This window comes from Ascaphus truei (genome assembly GCF_040206685.1).
Source record: "Ascaphus truei isolate aAscTru1 chromosome 8 unlocalized genomic scaffold, aAscTru1.hap1 SUPER_8_unloc_2, whole genome shotgun sequence".
Classification (NCBI taxonomy): domain Eukaryota; kingdom Metazoa; phylum Chordata; class Amphibia; order Anura; family Ascaphidae; genus Ascaphus; species Ascaphus truei.
Window position 1 is genome coordinate 191,809 of NW_027453836.1, and position 26,669 is coordinate 218,477.

At 58.2% G+C, this 26,669-nt stretch overlaps 1 protein-coding gene across 1 annotated transcript in view; it reads right to left on the reverse strand.

Annotated features, from left to right (window-relative positions):
• Nucleotides 1-6,348: 6,348 nt before the first annotated feature.
• TMEM132A (transmembrane protein 132A) overlaps nucleotides 6,349-26,669 on the reverse strand; it is an 88,866-nt gene continuing 68,545 nt past the window's right edge. The window contains exons 9-11 of the mRNA XM_075580646.1: nucleotides 12,290-12,584; nucleotides 11,530-11,724; nucleotides 6,349-9,216 (exon numbers count right to left, since the gene is read on the reverse strand). Of these exons, the coding sequence (XP_075436761.1) occupies nucleotides 8,065-9,216; nucleotides 11,530-11,724; nucleotides 12,290-12,584 (1,642 nt within the window). The 3' untranslated portion in view covers nucleotides 6,349-8,064. The remainder of the gene's footprint in view (nucleotides 9,217-11,529; nucleotides 11,725-12,289; nucleotides 12,585-26,669) is intronic.

The following is a 26,669-nucleotide window of genomic DNA, read 5'->3' on the forward strand; positions in this document are numbered from 1 at the left end:
CTCAAGTGATGACCAATCTAGTTCTTTGAGCATTTCGCAGTGATGTGTGTTATAGTTGCATTGGAGAACAAAACGACAAATTGAATTGTAGTGTGTCAAGTTTGCCACGGTGAGTTTGGAGTGCTGTGCCATATACTAAGGATATTAAATCTCAGCCAGCTCACGTCGTCATGGGACACGCCAAGGCCAATGTAATTATACAATAAAAACAGTGAGGCCATATCTAAATCCTCCGCGTTTCGCGGCGTACCTCATGCCACTTCATCAGGGGAAGGTGCCCGCCCCGAACACCTCCATCCTATATCCCCATTAGCTCTATATGATTGGTTGAAATAAAATCCAATTCAGTTCCAATCCGCTACTTAGCTGGCAAACTGAAAGCTAAAGAAGGGGAACAGGGCGGGAGTCCGTGGGAAACACAGATAATATAAACTACGTTTACTACAATTCTAAAACACTTCTAACCATCAATTATATATAAAGAAAAATAATCACAAGCTAAAAGTAAGCACCGTGGCTGATCCGCCGTGTCCCGCTGGGAAAACAATATTTAACACCCCACTCGTTGCATTTGTAAGTTACATGTCCAAAACAAAGGGGGCTCCTCCGCGGGGTCCAGATATTTCGGGTACAGGACACAGGACACACTGAGACACACACACACACACACACACACACACACACACACACACGACACCTAGACACACACACACAGGCAGGACACAGACACACACAGGCACACAGGCAGGACATCTAGACACACACAGGCACACAGGCAGGACATCTAGACACACACACACACAGGCAGGACACAGAGACACACACACAGGCACACACACACACACACAGGCAGGACACCTAGACACACACACACACAGGCAGGACACAGAGACACACACACAGGCACACACACACACACACAGGCAGGACACTGAGACACACACACACACACACAGGCAGGACACAGAGACACACACACAGGCACACACACACACACACACGCAGGACACTGAGACACACACACACATGCAGGGTGCCGGGCGGCGGGGGGGGGAGCCGGGGCGGGGGGGGGGGGAGCCGGGGCGGCGGTGGGGAGCCGGGCGGTGGGGGGGAACCGGGGTGCCGGGCGGGGGGAGCCGGGCGGGAGCCGGGGTGCCGGGCGGGGGGAGCTGGGCGGGGGAAGAGCGAGCGGAGCCGGGCGAGCGGAGCCGGGGAGCCGGGCGGGGGGAGCCGGGGTGCCGGGCGGGGGGGAGCCGGGGTGCCGGAAGCTTTAAGCATTGGTGGGCACGCATGGGCCAGGCGCGTGGGGTCCCCGGGCAACTGCCCAGCGTGCCCATACATTAAGACGGCCCTGACTCAGGGAATCTCTCTGGGCCCTAAGGGGGATCTGGCCTAGTCCAAAGACCCGCCTGCCCCCTCCCTGTCCGGATCCCGCCTGCGCCCTCCCTGTCCGGATCCCGCCTGCGCCCTCCCTGTCCGGATCCCGCCTGCGCCCTCCCTGTCCGGATCCCGCCTGCGCCCTCCCTGTCCGGATCCCGCCTGCCCCCTCCCTGTCCGGATCCCGCCTGCGCCCTCCCTGTCCGGATCCCGCCTGCGCCCTCCCTGTCCGGATCCCGCCTGCACCCTCCCTGTCCGGATCCCGCCTGCCCCCTCCCTGTCCGGATCCCGCCTGCCCCCTCCCTGTCCGGATCCCGCCTGCGCCCTCCCTGTCCGGATCCCGCCTGCACCCTCCGTGTCCGGATCCCGCCTGCGCCCTCCCTGTCCGGATCCCGCCTGCCCCCTCCCTGTCCGGATCCCGCCTGCGCCCTCCCTGTCCGGATCCCGCCTGCCCCCTCCCTGTCCGGATCCCGCCTGCCCCCTCCCTGTCCGGATTCCGCCTGCGCCCTCCCTGTCCGGATCCCGCCTGCACCCTCCGTGTCCGGATTCCGCCTGCGCCCTCCCTGTCCGGATCCCGCCTGCGCCCTCCCTGTCCGGATCCCGCCTGCGCCCTCCCTGTCCGGATCCCGCCTGCGCCCTCCCTGTCCGGATCCCGCCTGCCCCCTCCCTGTCCGGATCCCGCCTGCACCCTCCCTGTCCGGATCCCGCCTGCGCCCTCCCTGTCCGGATCCCGCCTGCGCCCTCCCTGTCCGGATCCCGCCTGCGCCCTCCCTGTCCGGATCCCGCCTGCGCCCTCCCTGTCCGGATCCCGCCTGCCCCCTCCCTGTCCGGATCCCGCCTGCCCCCTCCCTGTCCGGATCCCGCCTGCGCCCTCCCTGTCCGGATCCCGCCTGCGCCCTCCCTGTCCGGATCCCGCCTGCCCCCTCCCTGTCCGGATCCCGCCTGCACCCTCCCTGTCCGGATCCCGCCTGCCCCCTCCCTGTCCGGATCCCGCCTGCCCCCTCCCTGTCCTGATCCCGCCTGCGCCCTCCCTGTCCGGATTCCGCCTGCGCCCTCCCTGTCCGGATCCCGCCTGGCCCCTCCCTGTCCGGATCCCGCCTGCGCCCTCCCTGTCCGGATCCCGCCTGCGCCCTCCCTGTCCGGATCCCGCCTGCACCCTCCCTGTCCGGATCCCGCCTGCGCCCTCCCTGTCCGGATCCCGCCTGCGCCCTCCCTGTCCGGATCCCGCCTGCCCCCTCCGTGTCCGGATCCCGCCTGCCCCCTCCCTGTCCGGATCCCGCCTGCCCCCTCCCTGTCCTGATCCCGCCTGCGCCCTCCCTGTCCGGATCCCGCCTGCGCCCTCCCTGTCCGGATCCCGCCTGCGCCCTCCCTGTCCGGATCCCGCCTGCGCCCTCCCTGTCCGGATCCCGCCTGCGCCCTCCCTGTCCGGATCCCGCCTGCGCCCTCCCTGTCCGGATCCCGCCTGCGCCCTCCCTGTCCGGATCCCGCCTGCCCCCTCCCTGTCCGGATCCCGCCTGCCCCCTCCCTGTCCGGATCCCGCCTGCGCCCTCCCTGTCCGGATCCCGCCTGCGCCCTCCCTGTCCGGATCCCGCCTGCCCCCTCCCTGTCCGGATTCCGCCTGCGCCCTCCCTGTCCGGATTCCGCCTGCGCCCTCCCTGTCCGGATCCCGCCTGCGCCCTCCCTGTCCGGATCCCGCCTGCGCCCTCCCTGTCCGGATCCCGCCTGCGCCCTCCCTGTCCGGATCCTGCCTGCGCCCTCCCTGTCCGGATCCCGCCTGCGCCCTCCCTGTCCGGATCCCGCCTGCGCCCTCCGTGTCCGGATCCCGCCTGCGCCCTCCCTGTCCGGATCCCGCCTGCGCCCTCCCTGTCCGGATCCCGCCTGCGCCCTCCCTGTCCGGATCCCGCCTGCGCCCTCCCTGTCCGGATCCCGCCTGCGCCCTCCCTGTCCGGATCCCGCCTGCGCCCTCCCTGTCCGGATCCCGCCTGCGCCCTCCCTGTCCGGATCCCGCCTGCCCCCTCCCTGTCCGGATCCCGCCTGCCCCCTCCCTGTCCGGATCCCGCCTGCCCCCTCCCTGTCCGGATCCCGCCTGCCCCCTCCCTGTCCGGATCCCGCCTGCGCCCTCCCTGTCCGGATCCCGCCTGCGCCCTCCCTGTCCGGATCCCGCCTGCGCCCTCCCTGTCCGGATCCCGCCTGCCCCCTCCCTGTCCGGATCCCGCCTGCCCCCTCCCTGTCCGGATCCCGCCTGCGCCCTCCCTGTCCGGATCCCGCCTGCGCCCTCCCTGTCCGGATCCCGCCTGCGCCCTCCCTGTCCGGATCCCGCCTGCGCCCTCCCTGTCCGGATCCCGCCTGCGCCCTCCCTGTCCGGATCCCGCCTGCGCCCTCCCTGTCCGGATCCCGCCTGCGCCCTCCGTGTCCGGATCCCGCCTGCGCCCTCCCTGTCCGGATCCTGCCTGCGCCCTCCCTGTCCGGATCCCGCCTGCGCCCTCCCTGTCCGGATCCTGCCTGCGCCCTCCGTGTCCGGATCCCGCCTGCGCCCTCCCTGTCCGGATCCCGCCTGCACCCTCCCTGTCCGGATCCCGCCTGCACCCTCCCTGTCCGGATCCCGCCTGCGCCCTCCCTGTCCGGATCCCGCCTGCGCCCTCCCTGTCCGGATCCCGCCTGCCCCCTCCCTGTCCGGATCCCGCCTGCGCCCTCCCTGTCCGGATCCCGCCTGCACCCTCCCTGTCCGGATCCCGCCTGCCCCCTCCCTGTCCGGATCCCGCCTGCGCCCTCCCTGTCCGGATCCCGCCTGCGCCCTCCCTGTCCGGATCCCGCCTGCGCCCTCCCTGTCCGGATCCCGCCTGCGCCCTCCCTGTCCGGATCCCGCCTGCGCCCTCCCTGTCCGGATCCCGCCTGCCCCCTCCCTGTCCGGATCCCGCCTGCGCCCTCCCTGTCCGGATCCCGCCTGCGCCCTCCCTGTCCGGATCCCGCCTGCGCCCTCCCTGTCCGGATCCCGCCTGCGCCCTCCCTGTCCGGATCCCGCCTGCGCCCTCCCTGTCCGGATCCCGCCCGCCCCCTCCCTGTCCGGATCCCGCCTGCCCCCTCCCTGTCCGGATCCCGCCTGCCCCCTCCCTGTCCGGATCCCGCCTGCGCCCTCCCTGTCCGGATCCCGCCTGCCCCCTCCCTGTCCTGATCCCGCCTGCGCCCTCCCTGTCCGGATCCCGCCTGCGCCCTCCCTGTCCGGATCCCGCCTGCGCCCTCCCTGTCCGGATCCCGCCTGCGCCCTCCCTGTCCGGATCCCGCCTGCGCCCTCCCTGTCCGGATCCCGCCTGCCCCCTCCCTGTCCTGATCCCGCCTGCGCCCTCCCTGTCCGGATCCCGCCTGCACCCTCCCTGTCCGGATCCCGCCTGCGCCCTCCCTGTCCGGATCCCGCCTGCACCCTCCCTGTCCGGATCCCGCCTGCACCCTCCCTGTCCGGATCCTGCCTGCGCCCTCCCTGTCCGGATCCCGCCTGCGCCCTCCCTGTCCGGATCCCGCCTGCGCCCTCCCTGTCCGGATCCCGCCTGCGCCCTCCCTGTCCGGATCCCGCCTGCGCCCTCCCTGTCCGGATCCCGCCTGCGCCCTCCCTGTCCGGATCCCGCCTGCGCCCTCCCTGTCCGGATCCCGCCTGCCCCCTCCCTGTCCGGATCCCGCCTGCCCCCTCCCTGTCCGGATCCCGCCTGCCCCCTCCCTGTCCGGATCCCGCCTGCCCCCTCCCTGTCCGGATCCCGCCTGCGCCCTCCCTGTCCGGATCCCGCCTGCCCCCTCCGTGTCCGGATCCCGCCTGCGCCCTCCTTGTCCGGATCCCGCCTGCGCCCTCCCTGTCCGGATCCCGCCTGCCCCCTCCGTGTCCGGATCCCGCCTGCGCCCTCCTTGTCCGGATCCCGCCTGCGCCCTCCCTGTCCGGATCCCGCCTGCGCCCTCCCTGTCCGGATCCCGCCTGCCCCCTCCCTGTCCGGATCCCGCCTGCCCCCTCCCTGTCCGGATCCCGCCTGCGCCCTCCCTGTCCGGATCCCGCCTGCCCCCTCCGTGTCCGGATCCCGCCTGCGCCCTCCCTGTCCGGATCCCGCCTGCACCCTCCCTGTCCTGATCCCGCCTGCGCCCTCCCTGTCCGGATCCCGCCTGCGCCCTCCCTGTCCGGATCCCGCCTGCCCCCTCCGTGTCCGGATCCCGCCTGCGCCCTCCCTGTCCTGATCCCGCCTGCGCCCTCCGTGTCCGGATCCCGCCTGCGCCCTCCCTGTCCGGATCCCGCCTGCGCCCTCCCTGTCCGGATCCCGCCTGCGCCCTCCCTGTCCGGATCCCGCCTGCGCCCTCCCTGTCCGGATCCCGCCTGCGCCCTCCCTGTCCTGATCCCGCCTGCGCCCTCCCTGTCCTGATCCCGCCTGCGCCCTCCCTGTCCTGATCCCGCCTGCGCCCTCCGTGTCCGGATCCCGCCTGCGCCCTCCCTGTCCGGATCCCGCCTGCGCCCTCCCTGTCCGGATCCCGCCTGCGCCCTCCGTGTCCTGATCCCGCCTGCGCCCTCCCTGTCCGGATCCCGCCTCCAACCTCCCGAACTGTATTTCATTCTGGAGCAAGAGGTCCTTGCAGCCCTATTGGCTGTGTGTAGTCAGCTAACTGCCTGCCCCTATGCATTATGGGGCTTGTAGTCCCCGCAGAGCCTCTATTCTATTGCAGCCGCATGCGCCTACTGTATTGTGCATGCGCGACACTGTCATGGCCACCGCAACTCTTCTGCGCATGCAAAACCAAACACGGTGGCGCCCTGCAGAGGGAGCCGCCGGCGAGCAAGTCGCCTCCTATACCTCCCCGCAACATTTCTCGCGGCAGCGGAGGGTGGGGGGGAGATAGCGGGAGACCGGGTTGCAGACAGACAGACAGGGTGGCCATCTTTAAAACTGGCGTTTGTGTAACCAGTCAGGAAGATCCCAGGAAATAATCAGGAAGAGGCAGAAAAATGGTAATTTCATGGAATTTTATTAAAATGTATGAGGACGTTGTGCTTTTATCAGCTCCACGAATTTGTGCTGTGTGATTACAAACCTACACCCCACGGGGGACACACGGACACACCAGATTGTGACATCATTACCAATGGGCAGGTTCACCAGTGTGAGATCGGCAGCAGAGGATAGGCTGGCTATGAACAGGTTAATGACATCATATGGGGCTTATATACAGCTATGGATACACCACAATGTGACATCATCATTAGGGGACAGATTCACCAATGTGACATCATCATTAGGGGACAGATTCACCAATGTGACATCATCAGAGGTCTTACTAGCAGGAGAAGTGAATCCGCGGCTCATGTACCTCTTATTGCTGCGTATAAGCGCTCCCTGTAAGGTTTGCTGACGGATGCCCGGACATGGAAACACGTTGAGACACTTCTTCAATTTAACGGCCACACGTTTTCCCCCTAGTTACACGACCCTCCTCCATCTCTCGCTCCGGTGAACACGGTGAACACTGTGCCTATATACATCTCTGTGATTCATGTCTCGCCTATAACGCTATATAATGCTCGTTGTGCTCTCTACGTCTCCCTCTTCGATTCGCTCCTATAACACTGGGGCCCATATTGACTTAGCGGTGCTATTCCACACAGCACCTTACCGTGACAGTGAGCGGGCCGTCGGGGGTCTTCCCGCGCCTGCCGGGGTTTTACAGAGTTGCACCGCTTAGTAAACCTGTGCCTGGATCTCTACATATCCCTCCTATAACAGTGACGTCCATATTCCCATAGCAGCTAGGGACCACGGGGCCCCATGTGGCCCTTTTACTTCAATTGGCCGTAACGTGTCATGGCTTAGCACTGCTTACTAACTGTGGCCCTGAATATTCATTCAGCTTTGAGTAATGTTACTCACCCTATTTTCTGCCACACCCATAAAGGGTCTATTCCCCAACGTGAGATACGGTTGGTATTATTAATGGATATTGCACCTTTGACAGTAGATCCCATACTGTTCTGCCTTCTTCCTGTAGGATTATCCGAGAACTGCTCTTTTCTCTCCCTGACCTTATCAAATAGTTCCCTAAAATGTACATAACACTGGATCCCTTGGAGATCACTCTCCCTTCCCTTACACATTCCGTATATATAACACTGGATCACATTAAAAAAAAATCCTCTACTCCTCCAGATTTTCTAACACCCCCCCCCCCCAAAAAAATGTCCCTTATATAACACTGTACCCGTTGGGTATTCTCCCCAACTCTCTGGATTCTTATAAAACACTGGATCTTGTAATGATCTCCGATTCGCAGCCTACTCACCCCCAGATAAATAACACAGAGAACCTGGGATCCTTTCAGATTCCCCCCCCCCCCCCTTAGTAATCTATTATATAACACTGGATCCAGTAAAGATGTCCTGGTATCTCCTGCCCAGATTCCTAACATGATCACTAGATCTCCTCAGCACCTGTCTCTCGCCCCTCTATTTTACTCATATAATATATGCGTCTCTCCCTCTATCTCAGGGGTGGCCAACGCCAGTCCTCAAGGGCCACCAACAGGTCAACGACTGAGCTACTGCTTGAGCCACCTGTACTGAAGCAGGGATATCCCTAATACCCGGCCTGTTGGTCGTCCTTGAGGACTGGAGTTGGCCACTCCCGTTCTATGTCCCGTCAACCCCGCCGTGTCTCTGCGCTCCTGGCATTAGGTCAATCTCCTCATGTTGGCCCCTGCTGCTTCCAACCCCCTCGGCCGTGGCCCTTCTCTCCTCCTCTCGCCCTGGGGGGGCGGCGTCTCCCCCCTGATCCTCTCCATGTAGCTCAGGATCTCCTGGGGTTCCCTCATGCCCATGTCCTTGCACACCCACATCATGTCCTCTTCGCTGGCCACCAGGATGGAGCGCACAGAGGAGTCTTCTGCCCCCAGCTCCCCCCTTCGCTCTCCTCCTTGCAGGGCTGCTGTTCTGAGGGACATCAGCTCAGGCCTCATGGGTTCCAGGAGGGGCCTGGAATGGTTTCCAGATGTTGAGAAGGAACGTACATCGGGCTGGGGACCGGTGCTGGTTTCGGGCCCCTGGTAGCTTCTCACTGGGTGGAAAGTGCTGGTGAGACTCTGCGGCCCCCTGGCTCTCCCCTCCCACTGCCCACTAACCTCTTCCTCTCCTCCTCCTCCCTGGGTCCTCGGAACATCAGTTTCCGGGGCACCCAGCCACACCCAGTTGGGGGCCTCAGGATTCCCTGGGCCCTCGGGGGCTGGCTTGTTCCTGTGCTTCATGATGAAGGTCACACAGCTGAGGAGGAAGAGGAGGGTGAGGAAGGAGAAAATGGCAAGCAGCCCGTACAGCCCCTCCTCCAAGCCTGGGATTCCCCACCGCGTGGTGATGATGTCATCGGCGCCAGGGATAGATTCGTCGCCTCCGGGGATCATATCGCCGCCCCTCAGGATGATATCGCTGGTCCCTGGGATGACATGATTGGCGTCTGAGATGATATCACCATCCCTGGTGATGATGTCACTGTCGCTCTGGATGATGTCATTAGTGGGTCGCTCGCCTTTTTCAGTCCCGTTGCTGGGAAACGTGACGCGGAAGTACCCAGCGCCGAGCACTCCAGGGGCCTCCCCCTCCCGGCATTGTTCTGGGAGCCCGAGAGAGAGGCGCAGGAGGGGCCCCACCCCGGGACCCTCAAACACCAGCACCGGCAGCGCCCACAAACCCCCGGGGGCCACAGAGCGACGCACGGACAGGATGGAGGGGTCAGAGGAGACGACCGAGAGAGACAGCTCCAGCGGGTCATAGAGAGTTAGCGGAGAGACAGACAGGTCACTGAACAGCAGCCAGAGAGACAGCGCAGACTCCTGAGAGACAGAGGCAAACAGGTCAGTGAGACAGTCACAACTGCAGACATGCCACTGAAAAGCAGCCAAAGAGACGGCGCAGTCGCCTAAGAGACCGAGACAGTAACAACTCCAGAAAAAGCACAGAAGCAGATTTCCTCCCCCACCCCCCGTAGTGATATCACAGTAACACTCACGCAGCTCTGTGCCACGTGTTCCACGTGCCTTTCTTTTACCAAACTTAATAGAGACCAAAGAGAGATGAACGAGAGTGCAAGAGAAGACAAAAAGAAAGCCAGAGACAGACAGGCAGGTCAGTTAGACAGTGACAAGTACAGAGAGAGGATGGAGTCACGTATCTTCCCTGGGCTGGGGGGGGGGAGACGGGCTTCCCTGAGCTGGGGGGAGACGGGCTTCCCTGAGCTGGGGGGGAGACGGGCTTCCCTGAGCTGGGGGGGAGACGGGCTTCCCTGAGCTGGGGGGAGACGGGCTTCCCTGAGCTGGGGGGGAGACGGGCTTCCCTGAGCTGGGGGGGAGACGGGCTTCCCTGAGCTGGGGGGGAGACGGGCTTCCCTGAGCTGGGGGGGAGACGGGCTTCCCCGAGCTGGGGGGCGGGGGGGGCGGGCTTCCCCGAGCTGGGGGGGGGCGGGCTTCCCCGAGCTGGGGGGGGAGACGGGCTTCCCTGAGCTGGGGGGGGGGGGGGAGACGGGCTTCCCTGGGGGGGGGGGGGAGACGGGCTTCCCTGAGCTGGGGGGGGGGGCTTCCCTGAGCTGGGGGGGGGGAGACGGGCTTCCCTGAGCTGGGGGAGACGGGCTTCCCTGGGCTGGGGGAGAGGGGCTTCCCCGAGCTGGGGGAGACGGGCTTCCCCGAGCTGGGGGAGACGGGCTTCCCTGAGCTGGGGGAGAGGGGCTTCCCCGAGCTGGGGGAGACGGGCTTCCCGAGCTGGGGGAGAGGGGCTTCCCCGAGCTGGGGGAGACGGGCTTCCCCGAGCTGGGGGAGACGGGCTTCCCTGATCTGGGGGGGGGAGACGGGCTTCCCTGAGCTGGGGGGGGGGAGACGGGCTTCCCTGAGCTGGGGGGGGAGACGGGCTTCCCTGGGCTGGGGGAGACGGGCTTCCCTGAGCTGGGGGGGAAACGGGCTTCCCTGTGCTGGTGGGGGGGAGACGGGCTTCCCTGAGCTGGAGGGGGAGACGGGCTTCCCTGAGATGGGGGGGGGGGGGGTTCCCTGAGCTGGGGGAGACGGGCTTCCCTGAGCTGGGGGGGGGGGGGAGACGGGCTTCCCTGAGCTGGGGGGAGACGGGCGTCCCTGAGCTGGGGGGAGACGGGCGTCCCTGAGCTGGGGGAGACGGGCTTCCCTGAGCTGGGGGGGGCGGGCTTCCCTGAGCTGGGGGGGAGACGGGCTTCCCTGAGCTGGGGTGGGGAGACGGGCTTCTCTGAGCTGGGGTGGGGAGATGGGCTTCCCTGAGCTGCGGGAGATTGGGTTCCCCGAGCTGGGGGGAGACGGGCTTCCCTGAGCTGGGGGGGGAGATGGGCTTCCCTGAGCTGGGGGGAGACGGGCTTCCCTGAGCTGGGGGGAGACGGGCTTCCCTGAGCTGGGGGGAGACGGGCGTCCCTGAGCTGGGGGGAGACGGGCTTCCCTGGGCGGGGGGGGGGGGCTTCCCTGGGCGGGGGGGGCTTCCCTGGGCGGGGGGGGGGAGACGGGCTTCCCTGAGCTGGGGGAGACGGGCTTCCCCGAGCTGGGGGGGAGACGGGCTTCCCCGAGCTGGGGGGGAGACGGGCTTCCCCGAGCTGGGGGGAGACGGGCTTCCCTGAGCTGGGGGGGGGGCGGGCTTCCCTGAGCTGGGGGGGGCGGGCTTCCCTGAGCTGGGGGGGGGGGAGGCGGGCTTCCCTGAGCTGGGGGAGACGGGCGTCTCTGAGCTGGGGGAGACGGGCTTCCCTGAGCTGGGGGAGACGGGCTTCCCTGAGCTGGGGGAGACGGGCTTCCCTGGGCAGGGGGGGGGGGAGACGGGCTTCCCTGAGCTGGGGGAGACGGGCTTCCCTGAGCTGGGGGAGACGGGCTTCCCTGAGCTGGGGGAGACGGGCTTCCCTGAGCTGGGGGAGACGGGCTTCCCATTCATTTGGTCTCCCTTTCTGCGCTGGGAAGAGATTTCACAGCACACGGACACTTCAATGCTGCCCATCGGGGCACTATCGCAGTTCCACAAATAATGAATAAACCCCAAAGAGAGAAATGAATAAGAGAGACGGAGAAAGAGACAGATGTAAAAAGAGTCCGAGACGAGAGGAGTGACAGTGAGAGAGAACTACGAGACAGTCACAGATACGCTTCTCTCACCTGCTTTGGGACAATCGCTACCTCCTGAGACTGACACGAGACCGTGAAAACTCCAGGATGTCTAATCTCAGAGGGGCCGACAGACAGAGAGACCCCCCACACCAGGTGAGACCGCAGCTCCAAGATCGAGACAGTCTCTGACGAAACAACGATGGTCTGCTCTCCGAGGATGGAGTGCGAGAGAGGAGACCGCACCTGATGTGATAACGAGAGTGAGACAGAGACCGCACCTGATGTGATAACATGAGTGTGAGAGAGACTGCACACAATGTGATAACATGAGAGTGAGAGAGAGACCGCACACAATGTGATAACATGAGAGTGGGAGAGAGACCGCACCTGATGTGATAACGTGAGACAGAGACCGCACACAATGTGATAACATGAGAGTGTGAGAGAGACCGCACACAATGTGATAACATGAGAGTGTGAGAGAGACCGCACACACACAGTAGCACACAGTAACTCAGATACACTGTATCACCTCCACAGGGACACACACACAGTAACACAGATACACTGTATCACCTCCACAGGGACACACACACAGTAACACAGATACACTGTATCACCTCCACAGGGACACACACACAGTAACACAGATACACTGTATCACCTCCACAGGGACACACACACACAGTAACACAGATACACTGTATCACCTCCACAGGGACACACACACAGTAACACAGATACACTGTATCACCTCCACAGGGACACACACACAGTAACACACAGTAACACAGATACACTGTATCACCTCCACAGATGTGACCCCTGGCTCCTGTCCAATCAGAACGCTCCCCTCCTCCTCAAGCCGTGCGATGCGTTGGTCTCTGATCCCGGCCTGGCTCCTGATCAGGGGGGACACATCCAGCAGCCAATCGGTGCCCAGCAGGAAGGTCAGCTGACGGCTGGCATCCAATGAGTGGGCAACAAAATGTGCCAAGAAGCGGACGCGCGCTCTCTGGTACTGAGCGCGGCAGCTCTGGCTCCTGCGGTCAGCGCTAGCTCTGCGCTCCCCCCCATCCTCCTCCTGAGAGGCCCCCACCGCCCTGAGAATGACACCGCATGATAATGAGTTAAAAGGCAACATAGATACAGGCTCAACAACAACTTCCCAGCCCCCCGAGACCCAAATCCCCTCACAGAAACAATGTGTTACACACCTTCCCAGCCCCCCGAGACCCAAATCCCCTCACAGAAACAATGTGTTACACACCTTCCCAGCCCCCCGAGACCCAAATCCCCTCACAGAAACAATGTGTTACACACCTTCGCAGCCTCCCGAGACTCACATCCCCTCACAGAAACAATGTGTTACACACCTTCCCAGCCCACCGAGACCCAAATCCCCTCACAGAAACAATGTGTTACACACCTTCCCAGCCCACCGAGACTCAAATCCCCTCACAGAAACAATGTGTTACACACCTTCCCAGCCCCCCGAGACCCACATCCCCTCACAGAAACAATGTGTTACACACCTTCCCAGCCCCCCGAGACCCACATCCCCTCACAGAAACAATGTGTTACACACCTTCGCAGCCCACCGAGACCCAAATCCCCTCACAGAAACAATGTGTTACACACCTTCCCAGCCCCCCGAGACCCACATCCCCTCACAGAAACAATGTGTTACACACCTTCGCAGCCCACCGAGACCCAAATCCCCTCACAGAAACAATGTGTTACACACCTTCCCAGCCCCCCGAGACCCAAATCCCCTCACAGAAACAATGTGTTACACACCTTCCCAGCCCACCGAGACCCACATCCCCTCACAGAAACAATGTGTTACACACCTTCCCAGCCCCCCCGAGACCCAAATCCCCTCACAGAAACAATGTGTTACACACCTTCCCAGCCTCCCGAGACTCACATCCCCTCACAGAAACAATGTGTTACACACCTTCCCAGCCACCGAGACTCACATCCCCTCACAGAAACAATGTGTTACACACCTTCCCAGCCCACTGAGACTCACATCCCCTCACAGAAACAATGTGTTACACACCTTCCCAGCCTCCCGAGACTCAAATCCCCTCACAGAAACAATGTGTTACACACCTTCCCAGCCCACCGAGACTCACATCCCCTCACAGAAACAATGTGTTACACACCTTCCCAGCGACCGAGACTCAAATCCCTCACAGAAACAATGTGTTACACACCTTCCCAGTGACCGAGACTCAAATCCCCTCACAGAAACAATGTGTCACACACCTTCCCAGCCACCGAGACCCAAATCCCCTCACAGAAACAATGTGTTACACACCTTCCCACCGAGACTCACATCCCCTCACAGAAACAATGTGTTACACACCTTCCCAGCCACCGAGACTCACATCCCCTCACAGAAACAATGTGTTACACACCTTCCCAGCCCACCGAGACTCACATCCCCTCACAGAAACAATGTGTTACACACCTTCCCAGCCCACCGAGACCCAAATCCCCTCACAGAAACAATGTGTCACACACCTTCCCAGCCACCGAGACCCAAATCCCCTCACAGAAACAATGTGTTACACACCTTCCCACCGAGACTCACATCCCCTCACAGAAACAATGTGTTACACACCTTCCCAGCCCACCGAGACTCACATCCCCTCACAAAAACAATGTGTTACACACCTTCCCACCGAGACTCACATCCCCTCACAGAAACAATGTGTTACACACCTTCCCAGCCCCCCGAGACTCACATCCCCTCACAAAAACAATGTGTTACACACCTTCCCACCGAGACTCACATCCCCTCACAGAAACAATGTGTTACACACCTTCCCAGCCCCCCGAGACCCAAATCCCCTCACAGAAACAATGTGTTACACACCTTCCCAGCCCACCGAGACCCAAATCCCCTCACAGAAACAATGTGTTACACACCTTCCCAGCCCACCGAGACCCAAATCCCCTCACAGAAACAGTGTGTTACACACCTTCCCAGCCCCCCGAGACTCACATCCCCTCACAGAAACAATGTGTTACACACCTTCCCAGCCCCCCGAGACTCACATCCCCTCACAGAAGCAATGTGTTACACACCTTCCCAGCCCACCGAGACCCAAATCCCCTCACAGAAACAATGTGTTACACACCTTCCCAGCCTACCGAGACTCACATCCCCTCACAGAAACAATGTGTTACACACCTTCCCAGCCCACCGAGACTCAAATCCCCTCACAGAAACAATGTGTTACACAACTTCCCAGCCCACCGAGACTCACATCCCCTCACAGAAACAATGTGTTACACACCTTCCCAGCCCCCCGAGACTCAAATCCCCTCACAGAAACAATGTGTTACACACCTTCCCAGCCTCCCGAGACCCAAATCCCCTCACAGAAACAATGTGTTACACACCTTCCCAGCCCCCCGAGACTCAAATCCCCTCACAGAAACAATGTGTTACACACCTTCCCAGCCTCCCGAGACCCAAATCCCCTCACAGAAACAATGTGTTACACACCTTCCCAGCCCCCCGAGACCCAAATCCCCTCAGAGAAACAATGTGTTACACACCTTCCCAGCCCACCGAGACTCACATCCCCTCACAGAAACAATGTGTTACACACCTTCCCAGCCCACCGAGACCCAAATCCCCTCACAGAAACAATGTGTTACACACCTTCCCAGCCTCACATCCCCTCACAGAAACAATGTGTTACACACCTTCCCAGCCCACCGAGACTCACATCCCCTCAGAGAAACAATGTGTTACACACCTTCCCAGACCACCGAGACCCAAATCCCCTCACAGAAACAATGTGTTACACAACTTCCCAGCCTACCGAGACTAACATCCCCTCACAGAAACAGTGTGTTACACACCTTCCCAGCCCACTGAGACTCACATCCCCTCACAGAAACAGTGTGTTACACACCTTCCCAGCCCACCGAGACGCAAATCCCCTCACAGAAACAATGTGTTACACACCTTCCCAGCCCACCGAGACTCAAATCCCCTCACAGAAACAATGTGTAACACACCATCCCAGCCCACCGAGACCCACATCAACTCACAGAAACAATGTGTTACACACCTTCCCAGCCCACCGAGACCCACATCCCCTCACAGAAACAATGTGTTACACACCTTCCCAGCCCACCGAGACTCACATCCCCTCACAGAAACAATGTGTTACACACCTTCCCATCCCACCGAGACTCACATCCCCTCACAGAAACAATGTGTTACAAACCTTCCCAGCGACCGAGACTCAAATCCCCTCACAGAAACAATGTGTTACACACCTTCCCAGCCCACCGAGACCCAAATCCCCTCACAGAAACAATGTGTTACACACCTTCCCAGCCCACCGACTCAAATCCCCTCACAGAAACAATGTGTCACACCTTCCCAGCCCACCGAGACTCAAATCCCCTCACAGAAACAATGTGTTACACACCTTCCCAGCCCACCGAGACTCAAATCCCCTCACAGAAACAATGTGTTACACACCTTCCCAGCCCACCGACTCAAATCCCCTCACAGAAACAATGTGTCACACCTTCCCAGCCCACCGAGACTCAAATCCCCTCACAGAAACAATGTGTTACACACCTTCCCAGCCCACCGAGACCCAAATCCCCTCACAGAAACAATGTTACACACCTTCCCAGCCCCCCGAGACCCAAATCCCCTCACAGAAACAATGTGTTACACACCTTCCCAGCCCACCGAGACTCACATCCCCTCACAGAAACAATTTGTTACACACCTTCCCAGCCCACCGAGACCCAAATCCCCTCACAGAAACAATGTGTTACACACTTTCCCAGCCCATCGAGACTCACATCCCCTCACAGAAACAATGTGTTACACACCTTCCCAGCCCACCGAGACTCAAATCCCCTCACAGAAACAATGTGTTACACACCTTCCCAGCCCACCGAGACCCAAATCCCCTCACAGAAACAATGTGTTACACACCTTCCCAGCCCACCGAGACTCACATCCCCTCACAGAAACAATGTGTTACACACCTTCCCAGCTCACCGAGACCCAAATCCCCTCACAGAAACAATGTGTTACACACCTTCCCAGCCCACGAGACTCACATCCCCTCACAGAAACAATGTGTTACACACCTTCCCAGTCCCCCGAGACTCAAATCCCCTCACAGAAACAATGTGTTACACAACTTCCCAGCCCACCGAGACTCACATCCCCTCACAGAAACAATGTGTTACACACCTTCCCAGCCTCCCGAGATTCAAATCCCCTCACAGAAACAATGTGTTACACACCTTCCCAGCCTCACGACTCACATCCCCTCACAGAAACAATGTGTTACAAACCTTCCCAGCCTCCCGAGACTCAAATCCCCTCACAGAAACAATGTATTACACACCTTCCCAGCCCACCGAGACTCAAATCCTCTCACAGAAACAATGTGTTACACACCTTCCCAGCCCACCGAGACTCAAATCCCCTCACAGAAACAATGTGTTACACACCTTCCCAGCCTCCCGAGACTCACATCCCCTCACAGAAACAATGTGTTACACACCTTCCCAGCCCACCGAGACCCAAATCCTCTCACAGAAACAATGTGTTACACACCTTCCCAGCCCCCCGAGACCCAAATCCCCTCACAGAAACAATGTGTTACACACCTTCCCAGCCTCCCGAGACCCAAATCCCCTCACAGAAACAGTGTGTTACACACCTTCCCAGCCCACGAGACTCACATCCCCTCACAGAAACAGTGTGTTACACACCTTCCCAGCCCACGAGACTCACATCCCCTCACAGAAACAATGTGTTACACACCTTCCCAGCCCACTGAGACTCACATCCCCTCACAGAAACAGTGTGTTTCACACCTTCCCAGCCCACCGAGACTCAAATCCCCTCACAGAAACAATGTGTTACACACCTTCCCAGCCCACCGAGACCCAAATCCCCTCACAGAAACAGTGTGTTACACACCTTCCCAGCCCCCCGAGACTCACATCCCCTCACAGAAACAATGTGTTACACACCTTCCCAGCCTCCCGAGACTCACATCCCCTCACAGAAACAATGTGTTACACACCTTCCCAGCCCACCGAGACCCAAATCCTCTCACAGAAACAATGTGTTACACACCTTCCCAGCCCCCCGAGACCCAAATCCCCTCACAGAAACAATGTGTTACACACCTTCCCAGCCTCCCGAGACCCAAATCCCCTCACAGAAACAGTGTGTTACACACCTTCCCAGCCCACGAGACTCACATCCCCTCACAGAAACAGTGTGTTACACACCTTCCCAGCCCACGAGACATACATCCCCTCACAGAAACAATGTGTTACACACCTTCCCAGCCCACTGAGACTCACATCCCCTCACAGAAACAGTGTGTTTCACACCTTCCCAGCCCACCGAGACTCAAATCCCCTCACAGAAACAATGTGTTACACACCTTCCCAGCCCACCGAGACCCAAATCCCCTCACAGAAACAGTGTGTTACACACCTTCCCAGCCCCCCGAGACTCACATCCCCTCACAGAAACAATGTGTTACACACCTTCCCAGCCCACCGAGACTCACATCCCCTCACAGAAACAATGTGTTACACACCTTCCCAGCCCACCGAGACTCACATCCCCTCACAGAAACAATGTGTTACACACCTTCCCAGCCCACCGAGACCCAAATCCCCTCACAGAAACAATGTGTTACACACCTTCCCAGCCCCCCGAGACTCAAATCCCCTCACAGAAACAATGTGTTACACACCTTCCCAGCCCACCGAGACTCAAATCCCCTCACAGAAACAATGTGTTACACACCTTCGCAGCCTCCCGAGACTCACATCCCCTCACAGAAACAATGTGTTACACACCTTCCCAGCCCACCGAGACTCAAATCCCCTCACAGAAACAATGTGTCACACACCTTCCCAGCCCACCGAGACTCAAATCCCCTCACAGAAACAATGTGTTACACACCTTCCCAGCCCCCCGAGACCCAAATCCCCTCACAGAAACAATGTGTTACACACCTTCCCAGCCCCCCGAGACCCAAATCCCCTCACAGAAACAATGTGTTACACACCTTCCCAGCCCCCCGAGACCCAAATCCCCTCACAGAAACAATGTGTTACACACCTTCCCAGCCCACCGAGACTCACATCCCCTCACAGAAACAATTTGTTACACACCTTCCCAGCCCACCGAGACCCAAATCCCCTCACAGAAACAATGTGTTACACACTTTCCCAGCCCATCGAGACTCACATCCCCTCACAGAAACAGTGTGTTACACACCTTCCCAGCCCACCGAGACCCAAATCCCCTCACAGAAACAATGTGTTACACACCTTCCCAGCCCACCGAGACTCACATCCCCTCACAGAAACAATGTGTTACACACCTTCCCAGCCCACCGAGACCCAAATCCCCTCACAGAAACAATGTGTTACACACCTTCCCAGCCCACGAGACTCACATCCCCTCACAGAAACAATGTGTTACACACCTTCCCAGCCCCCCGAGACTCAAATCCCCTCACAGAAACAATGTGTTACACAACTTCCCAGCCCACCGAGACTCACATCCCCTCACAGAAACAATGTGTTACACACCTTCCCAGCCTCCCGAGACTCAAATCCCCTCACAGAAACAATGTGTTACACACCTTCCCAGCCTCACGACTCACATCCCCTCACAGAAACAATGTGTTACACACCTTCCCAGCCTCCCGAGACTCAAATCCCCTCACAGAAACAATGTGTTACACACCTTCCCAGCCCACCGAGACTCAAATCCTCTCACAGAAACAATGTGTTACACACCTTCCCAGCCCACCGAGACTCAAATCCCCTCACAGAAACAATGTGTTACACACCTTCCCAGCCTCCCGAGACTCACATCCCCTCACAGAAACAATGTGTTACACACCTTCCCAGCCCCCCGAGACCCAAATCCCCTCACAGAAACAATGTGTTACACACCTTCCCAGCCTCCCAAGACCCAAATCCCCTCACAGAAACAATGTGTTACACACCTTCCCAGCCCACCGAGACCCAAATCCCCTCACAGAAACAATCTGTTACACACCTTCCTAGCCTACCGAGACTCACATCCCCTCACAGAAACAATGTGTTACACACCTTCCCAGCCTCCCGAGACTCAAATCCCCTCACAGAAACAATGTGTTACACACCTTCCCAGCCCACCGAGACTCAAATCCCCTCACAGAAACAATGTGTCACACACCTTCCCAGCCCACCGAGACTCACATCCCCTCACAGAAACAGTGTGTTACACACCTTCCCAGCGACCGAGACTCAAATCCCCTCACAGAAACAATGTGTTACACACCTTCCCAGCCCACCGAGACCCAAATCCCCTCACAGAAACAATGTGTTACACACCTTCCCAGCCCCCCGAGACTCGCATCCCCTCACAGAAACAATGTGTTACACACCTTCCCAGCCCACCGAGACTCACATCCCCTAACAGAAACAATGTGTTACACACCTTCCCAGCCCCCCGAGACTCACATCCCCTCACAGAAACAATGTGTTACACACCTTCCCAGCGACCGAGACTCAAATCCCCTCACAGAAACAATGTGTTACACACCTTCCCAGCCCACCGAGACCCAAATCCCCTCACAGAAACAATGTGTTACACACCTTCCCAGCCCACCGAGACCCAAATCCCCTCACAGAAACAGTGTGTTACACACCTTCCCAGCCCCCCGAGACTCACATCCCCTCACAGAAACAATCTGTTACACACCTTCCTAGCCCACCGAGACTCACATCCCCTCACAGAAACAATGTGTTACACACCTTCCCAGCCTCCCGAGACTCAAATCCCCTCACAGAAACAATGTGTTACACACCTTCCCAGCCCACCGAGACTCAAATCCCCTCACAGAAACAATGTGTCACACACCTTCCCAGCCCACCGAGACTCAAATCCCCTCACAAAAACAATGTGTTACACACCTTCCCACCGAGACTCACATCCCCTCACAGAAACAATGTGTTACACACCTTCCCAGCCCACCGAGACTCACAACCCCTAACAGAAACAATGTGTTACACACCTTCCCAGCCCCCCGAGACTCACATCCCCTCACAAAAACAATGTGTTACACACCTTCCCACCGAGACTCACATCCCCTCACAGAAACAATGTGTTACACACCTTCCCAGCCCACCGAGACTCACATCCCCTCACAGAAACAATGTGCAACACACCTTCCCAGCCCCCCGAGACTCGCATCCCCTCACAGAAACAATGTGTTACACACCTTCCCAGCCTCCCGAGACCCAAATCCCCTCACAAAAACAATGTGTTACACACCTTCCCACCGAGACTCAAATCCCCTCACAGAAACAATGTGTCACACACCTTCCCAGCCCACCGAGACTCAAATCCCCTCACAAAAACAATGTGTTACACACCTTCCCACCGAGACTCACATCCCCTCACAGAAACAATGTGTTACACACCTTCCCAGCCCACCGAGACTCACATCCCCTCACAGAAACAGTGTGTTACACACCTTCCCAGCCCACCGAGACTCACAACCCCTCACAGAAACAATGTGCAACACACCTTCCCAGCCCCCCGAGACTCGCATCCCCTCACAGAAACAATGTGTTACACACCTTCCCAGCCCACCGAGACTCACATCCCCTAACAGAAACAATGTGTTACACACCTTCCCAGCCCACCGAGACCCAAATCCCCTCACAGAAACAATGTGTTACACACCTTCCCAGCCTCACGAGACTCACATCCCCTCACAGAAACAATGTGTTACACACCTTCCCAGCCTCACGAGACTCACATCCCCTCACAGAAACAATGTGTTACACACCTTCCCAGCCCACCGAGACTCAAATCCCCTCACAGAAACAATGTGTTACACACCTTCCCAGCCACCGAGACTCAAATCCCCTCACAGAAACAATGTGTTACACACCTTCCCAGCCCACCGAGACTCAAATCCCCTCACAGAAACAATGTGTTACACACCTTCCCAGCCCACCGAGACTCAAATCCCCTCACAGAAACAATGTGTTACACACCTTCCCAGCCCCCCGAGACTCACATCCCCTCACAGAAACAATGTGTTACACACCTTCCCAGCCCACCGAGACTCACATCCCCTCACAGAAACAATGTGTTACACACCTTCCCAGCCCACCGAGACCCAAATCCCCTCACAGAAACAATATGTTACACACCTTCCCAGCCCACCGAGACCCAAATCCCCTCACAGAAACAATGTGTTACACACCTTCCCAGCCCCCCGAGACTCAAATCCCCTCACAGAAACAATGTGTTACACACCTTCCCAGCCCCCCGAGACTCAAATCCCCTCACAGAAACAATGTGTTACACACCTTCCCAGCCCACCGAGACTCAAATCCCCTCACAGAAACAATGTGTTACACACCTTCCCAGCCCACCGAGACCCAAATCCCCTCACAGAAACAATGTGTTACACACCTTCCCAGCCCCCCGAGACCCAAATCCCCTCACAGAAACAATGTGTTACACACCTTCCCAGCCCACCGAGACTCACATCCCCTCACAGAAACAATTTGTTACACACCTTCCCAGCCCACCGAGACCCAAATCCCCTCACAGAAACAATGTGTTACACACCTTCCCAGCCCATCGAGACTCACATCCCCTCACAGAAACAATGTGTTACACACCTTCCCAGCCCACGAGACTCACATCCCCTCACAGAAACAATGTGTTACACACCTTCCCAGCCCCCCGAGACTCAAATCCCCTCACAGAAACAATGTGTTACACAACTTCCCAGCCCACCGAGACTCACATCCTCTCACAGAAACAATGTGTTACACACCTTCCCAGCCCACCGAGACCCAAATCCTCTCACAGAAACAATGTGTTACACACCTTCCCAGCCCCCCGAGACCCAAATCCCCTCACAGAAACAATGTGTTACACACCTTCCCAGCCTCCCGAGACCCAAATCCCCTCACAGAAACAGTGTGTTACACACCTTCCCAGCCCACGAGACTCACATCCCCTCACAGAAACAGTGTGTTACACACCTTCCCAGCGACCGAGACTCAAATCCCCTCACAGAAACAGTGTGTTACACACCTTCCCAGCCCCCCGAGACTCGCATCCCCTCACAGAAACAATGTGTTACACACCTTCCCAGCCCACCGAGACTCACATCCCCTAACAGAAACAATGTGTTACACACCTTCCCAGCCCCCCGAGATTCACATCCCCTCACAGAAACAATGTGTTACACACCTTCCCAGCGACCGAGACTCAAATCCCCTCACAGAAACAATGTGTTACACACCTTCCCAGCCCACCGAGACCCAAATCCCCTCACAGAAACAATGTGTTACACACCTTCCCAGCCCACCGAGACTCACATCCCCTCACAGAAACAATGTGTTACACACCTTCCCAGCCTCCCGAGACCCAAATCCCCTCACAGAAACAATGTGTTACACACCTTCCCAGCCTCCCGAGACCCAAATCCCCTCACAGAAACAATGTGTTACACACCTTCCCAGCCCACCGAGACCCAAATCCCCTCACAGAAACAATGTGTTACACACCTTCCCAGCCCCCCGAGACCCAAATCCCCTCAGAGAAACAATGTGTTACACACCTTCCCAGCCCACCGAGACCCAAATCCCCTCACAGAAACAATGTGTTACACACCTTCCCAGCCTCACATCCCCTCACAGAAACAATGTGTTACACACCTTCCCAGCCCACCGAGACTCACATCCCCTCAGAGAAACAATGTGTTACACACCTTCCCAGACCACAGAGACCCAAATCCCCTCACAGAAACAATGTGTTACACAACTTCCCAGCCTACCGAGACTCACATCCCCTCACAGAAACAGTGTGTTACACACCTTCCCAGCCCACTGAGACTCACATCCCCTCACAGAAACAGTGTGTTACACACCTTCCCAGCCCACCGAGACGCAAATCCCCTCACAGAAACAATGTGTTACACACCTTCCCAGCCCACCGAGACTCAAATCCCCTCACAGAAACAATGTGTAACACACCTTCCCAGCCCACCGAGACCCACATCCCCTCACAGAAACAATGTGTTACACACCTTCCCAGCCCACCGAGACCCACATCCCCTCACAGAAACAATGTGTTACACACCTTCCCAGCCCACCGAGACTCACATCCCCTCACAGAAACAATGTGTTACACACCTTCCCATCCCACCGAGACTCACATCCCCTCACAGAAACAATGTGTTACACACCTTCCCAGCCCACCGAGACTCACATCCCCTCACAGAAACAATGTGTTACACACCTTCCCAGCGACCGAGACTCAAATCCCCTCACAGAAACAATGTGTTACACACCTTCCCAGCCCACCGAGACCCAAATCCCCTCACAGAAACAATGTGTTACACACCTTCCCAGCCCACCGACTCAAATCCCCTCACAGAAACAATGTGTCACACACCTTCCCAGCCCACCGAGACTCAAATCCCCTCACAAAAACAATGTGTTACACACCTTCCCAGCCCACCGAGACTCAAATCCCCTCACAGAAACAATGTGTTACACACCTTCCCAGCCCACCGAGACCCAAATCCCCTCACAGAAACAATGTGTTACACACCTTCCCAGCCCCCCGAGACCCAAATCCCCTCACAGAAACAATGTGTTACACACCTTCCCAGCCCACCGAGACTCACATCCCCTCACAGAAACATTTTGTTACACACCTTCCCAGCCCACCGAGACCCAAATCCCCTCACAGAAACAATGTGTTACACACTTTACCAGCCCATCGAGACTCACATCCCCTCACAGAAACAATGTGTTACACACCTTCCCAGCCCACCGAGACTCAAATCCCCTCACAGAAACAATGTGTTACACACCTTCCCAGCCCACCGAGACCCAAATCCCCTCACAGAAACAATGTGTTACACACCTTCCCAGCCCACCGAGACTCACATCCCCTCACAGAAACAATGTGTTACACACCTTCCCAGCCCCCCGAGACTCAAATCCCCTCACAGAAACAATGTGTTACACAACTTCCCAGCCCACCGAGACTCACATCCCCTCACAGAAACAATGTGTTACACACCTTCCCAGCCTCCCGAGACTCAAATCCCCTCACAGAAACAATGTGTTACACACCTTCCCAGCCTTACGACTCACATCCCCTCACAGAAACAATGTGTTACACACCTTCCCAGCCTCCCGAGACTCAAATCCCCTCACAGAAACAATGTGTTACACACCTTCCCAGCCCACCGAGACTCAAATCCTCTCACAGAAACAATGTGTTACACACCTTCCCAGCCCACCGAGACTCAAATCCCCTCACAGAAACAATGTGTTACACACCTTCCCAGCCTCCCGAGACTCACATCCCCTCACAGAAACAATGTGTTACACACCTTCCCAGCCCACCGAGACCCAAATCCCCTCACAGAAACAATGTGTTACACACCTTCCCAGCCCCCCGAGACCCAAATCCCCTCACAGAAACAATGTGTTACACACCTTCCCAGCCTCCCGAGACCCAAATCCCCTCACAGAAACAGTGTGTTACACACCTTCCCAGCCCACGAGACTCACATCCCCTCACTGAAACAGTGTGTTACACACCTTCCCAGCCCACGAGACTCACATCCCCTCACAGAAACAATGTGTTACACACCTTCCCAGCCCACTGAGACTCACATCCCCTCACAGAAACAGTGTGTTTCACACCTTCCCAGCCCACCGAGACTCAAATCCCCTCACAGAAACAATGTGTTACACACCTTCCCAGCCTCCCGAGACTCACATCCCCTCACAGAAACAATGTGTTACACACCTTCCCAGCCCACCGAGACCCAAATCCCCTCACAGAAACAATGTGTTACACACCTTCCCAGCCACCGAGACTCAAATCCCCTCACAGAAACAATGTGTTACACACCTTCCCACCGAGACCCAAATCCCCTCACAGAAACAATGTGTTACACACCTTCCCAGCCCACCGAGACCCAAATCCCCTCACAGAAACAGTGTGTTACACACCTTCCCAGCCCACCGAGACCCAAATCCCCTCACAGAAACAGTGTGTTACACACCTTCCCAGCCCCCCGAGACTCACATCCCATCACAGAAACAATGTGTTACACACCTTCCCAGCCCACCGAGACTCACATCCCCTCACAGAAACAATGTGTTACACACCTTCCCAGCCCACCGAGACCCAAATCCCCTCACAGAAACAATGTGTTACACACCTTCCCAGCCCACCGAGACCCAAATCCCCTCACAGAAACAGTGTGTTACACACCTTTCCAGCCCACCGAGACTCAAATCCCCTCACAGAAACAATGTGTTACACACCTTCGCAGCCCACCGAGACTCACATCCCCTCACAGAAACAATGTGTTACACACCTTCCCAGCCCCCCGAGACCCAAATCCCCTCACAGAAACAGTGTGTTACACACCTTCCCAGCCCACCGAGACTCAAATCCCCTCACAGAAACAATGTGTTACACACCTTCCCAGCCCACCGAGACCCAAATCCCCTCACAGAAACAATGTGTTACACACCTTCCCAGCCCCCCGAGACCCAAATCCCCTCACAGAAACAATGTGTTACACACCTTCCCAGCCCCCCGAGACCCAAATCCCCTCACAGAAACAGTGTGTTACACACCTTCCCAGCCCACCGAGACCCAAATCCCCTCACAGAAACAGTGTGTTACACACCTTCCCAGCCCCCCGAGACTCACATCCCCTCACAGAAACAATGTGTTACACACCTTCCCAGCCCACCGACTCAAATCCCCTCACAGAAACAATGTGTTACACACCTTCCCAGCCTCACGAGACTCACATCCCCTCACAGAAACAATGTGTTACACACCTTCCCAGCCCACCGAGACCCAAATCCCCTCACAGAAACAATGTGTTACACACCTTCCCAGCCCACCGAGACCCAAATCCCGTCACAGAAACAATGTGTTACACACCTTCCCAGCCCACGAGTCCCAAATCCCCTCACAGAAACAATGTGTTACACACCTACCCAGCCCACCGAGACTCACATCCCCTCACAGGAACAATGTGTTACACACCTTCCCAGCCCCCCGAGACCCAAATCCCCTCACA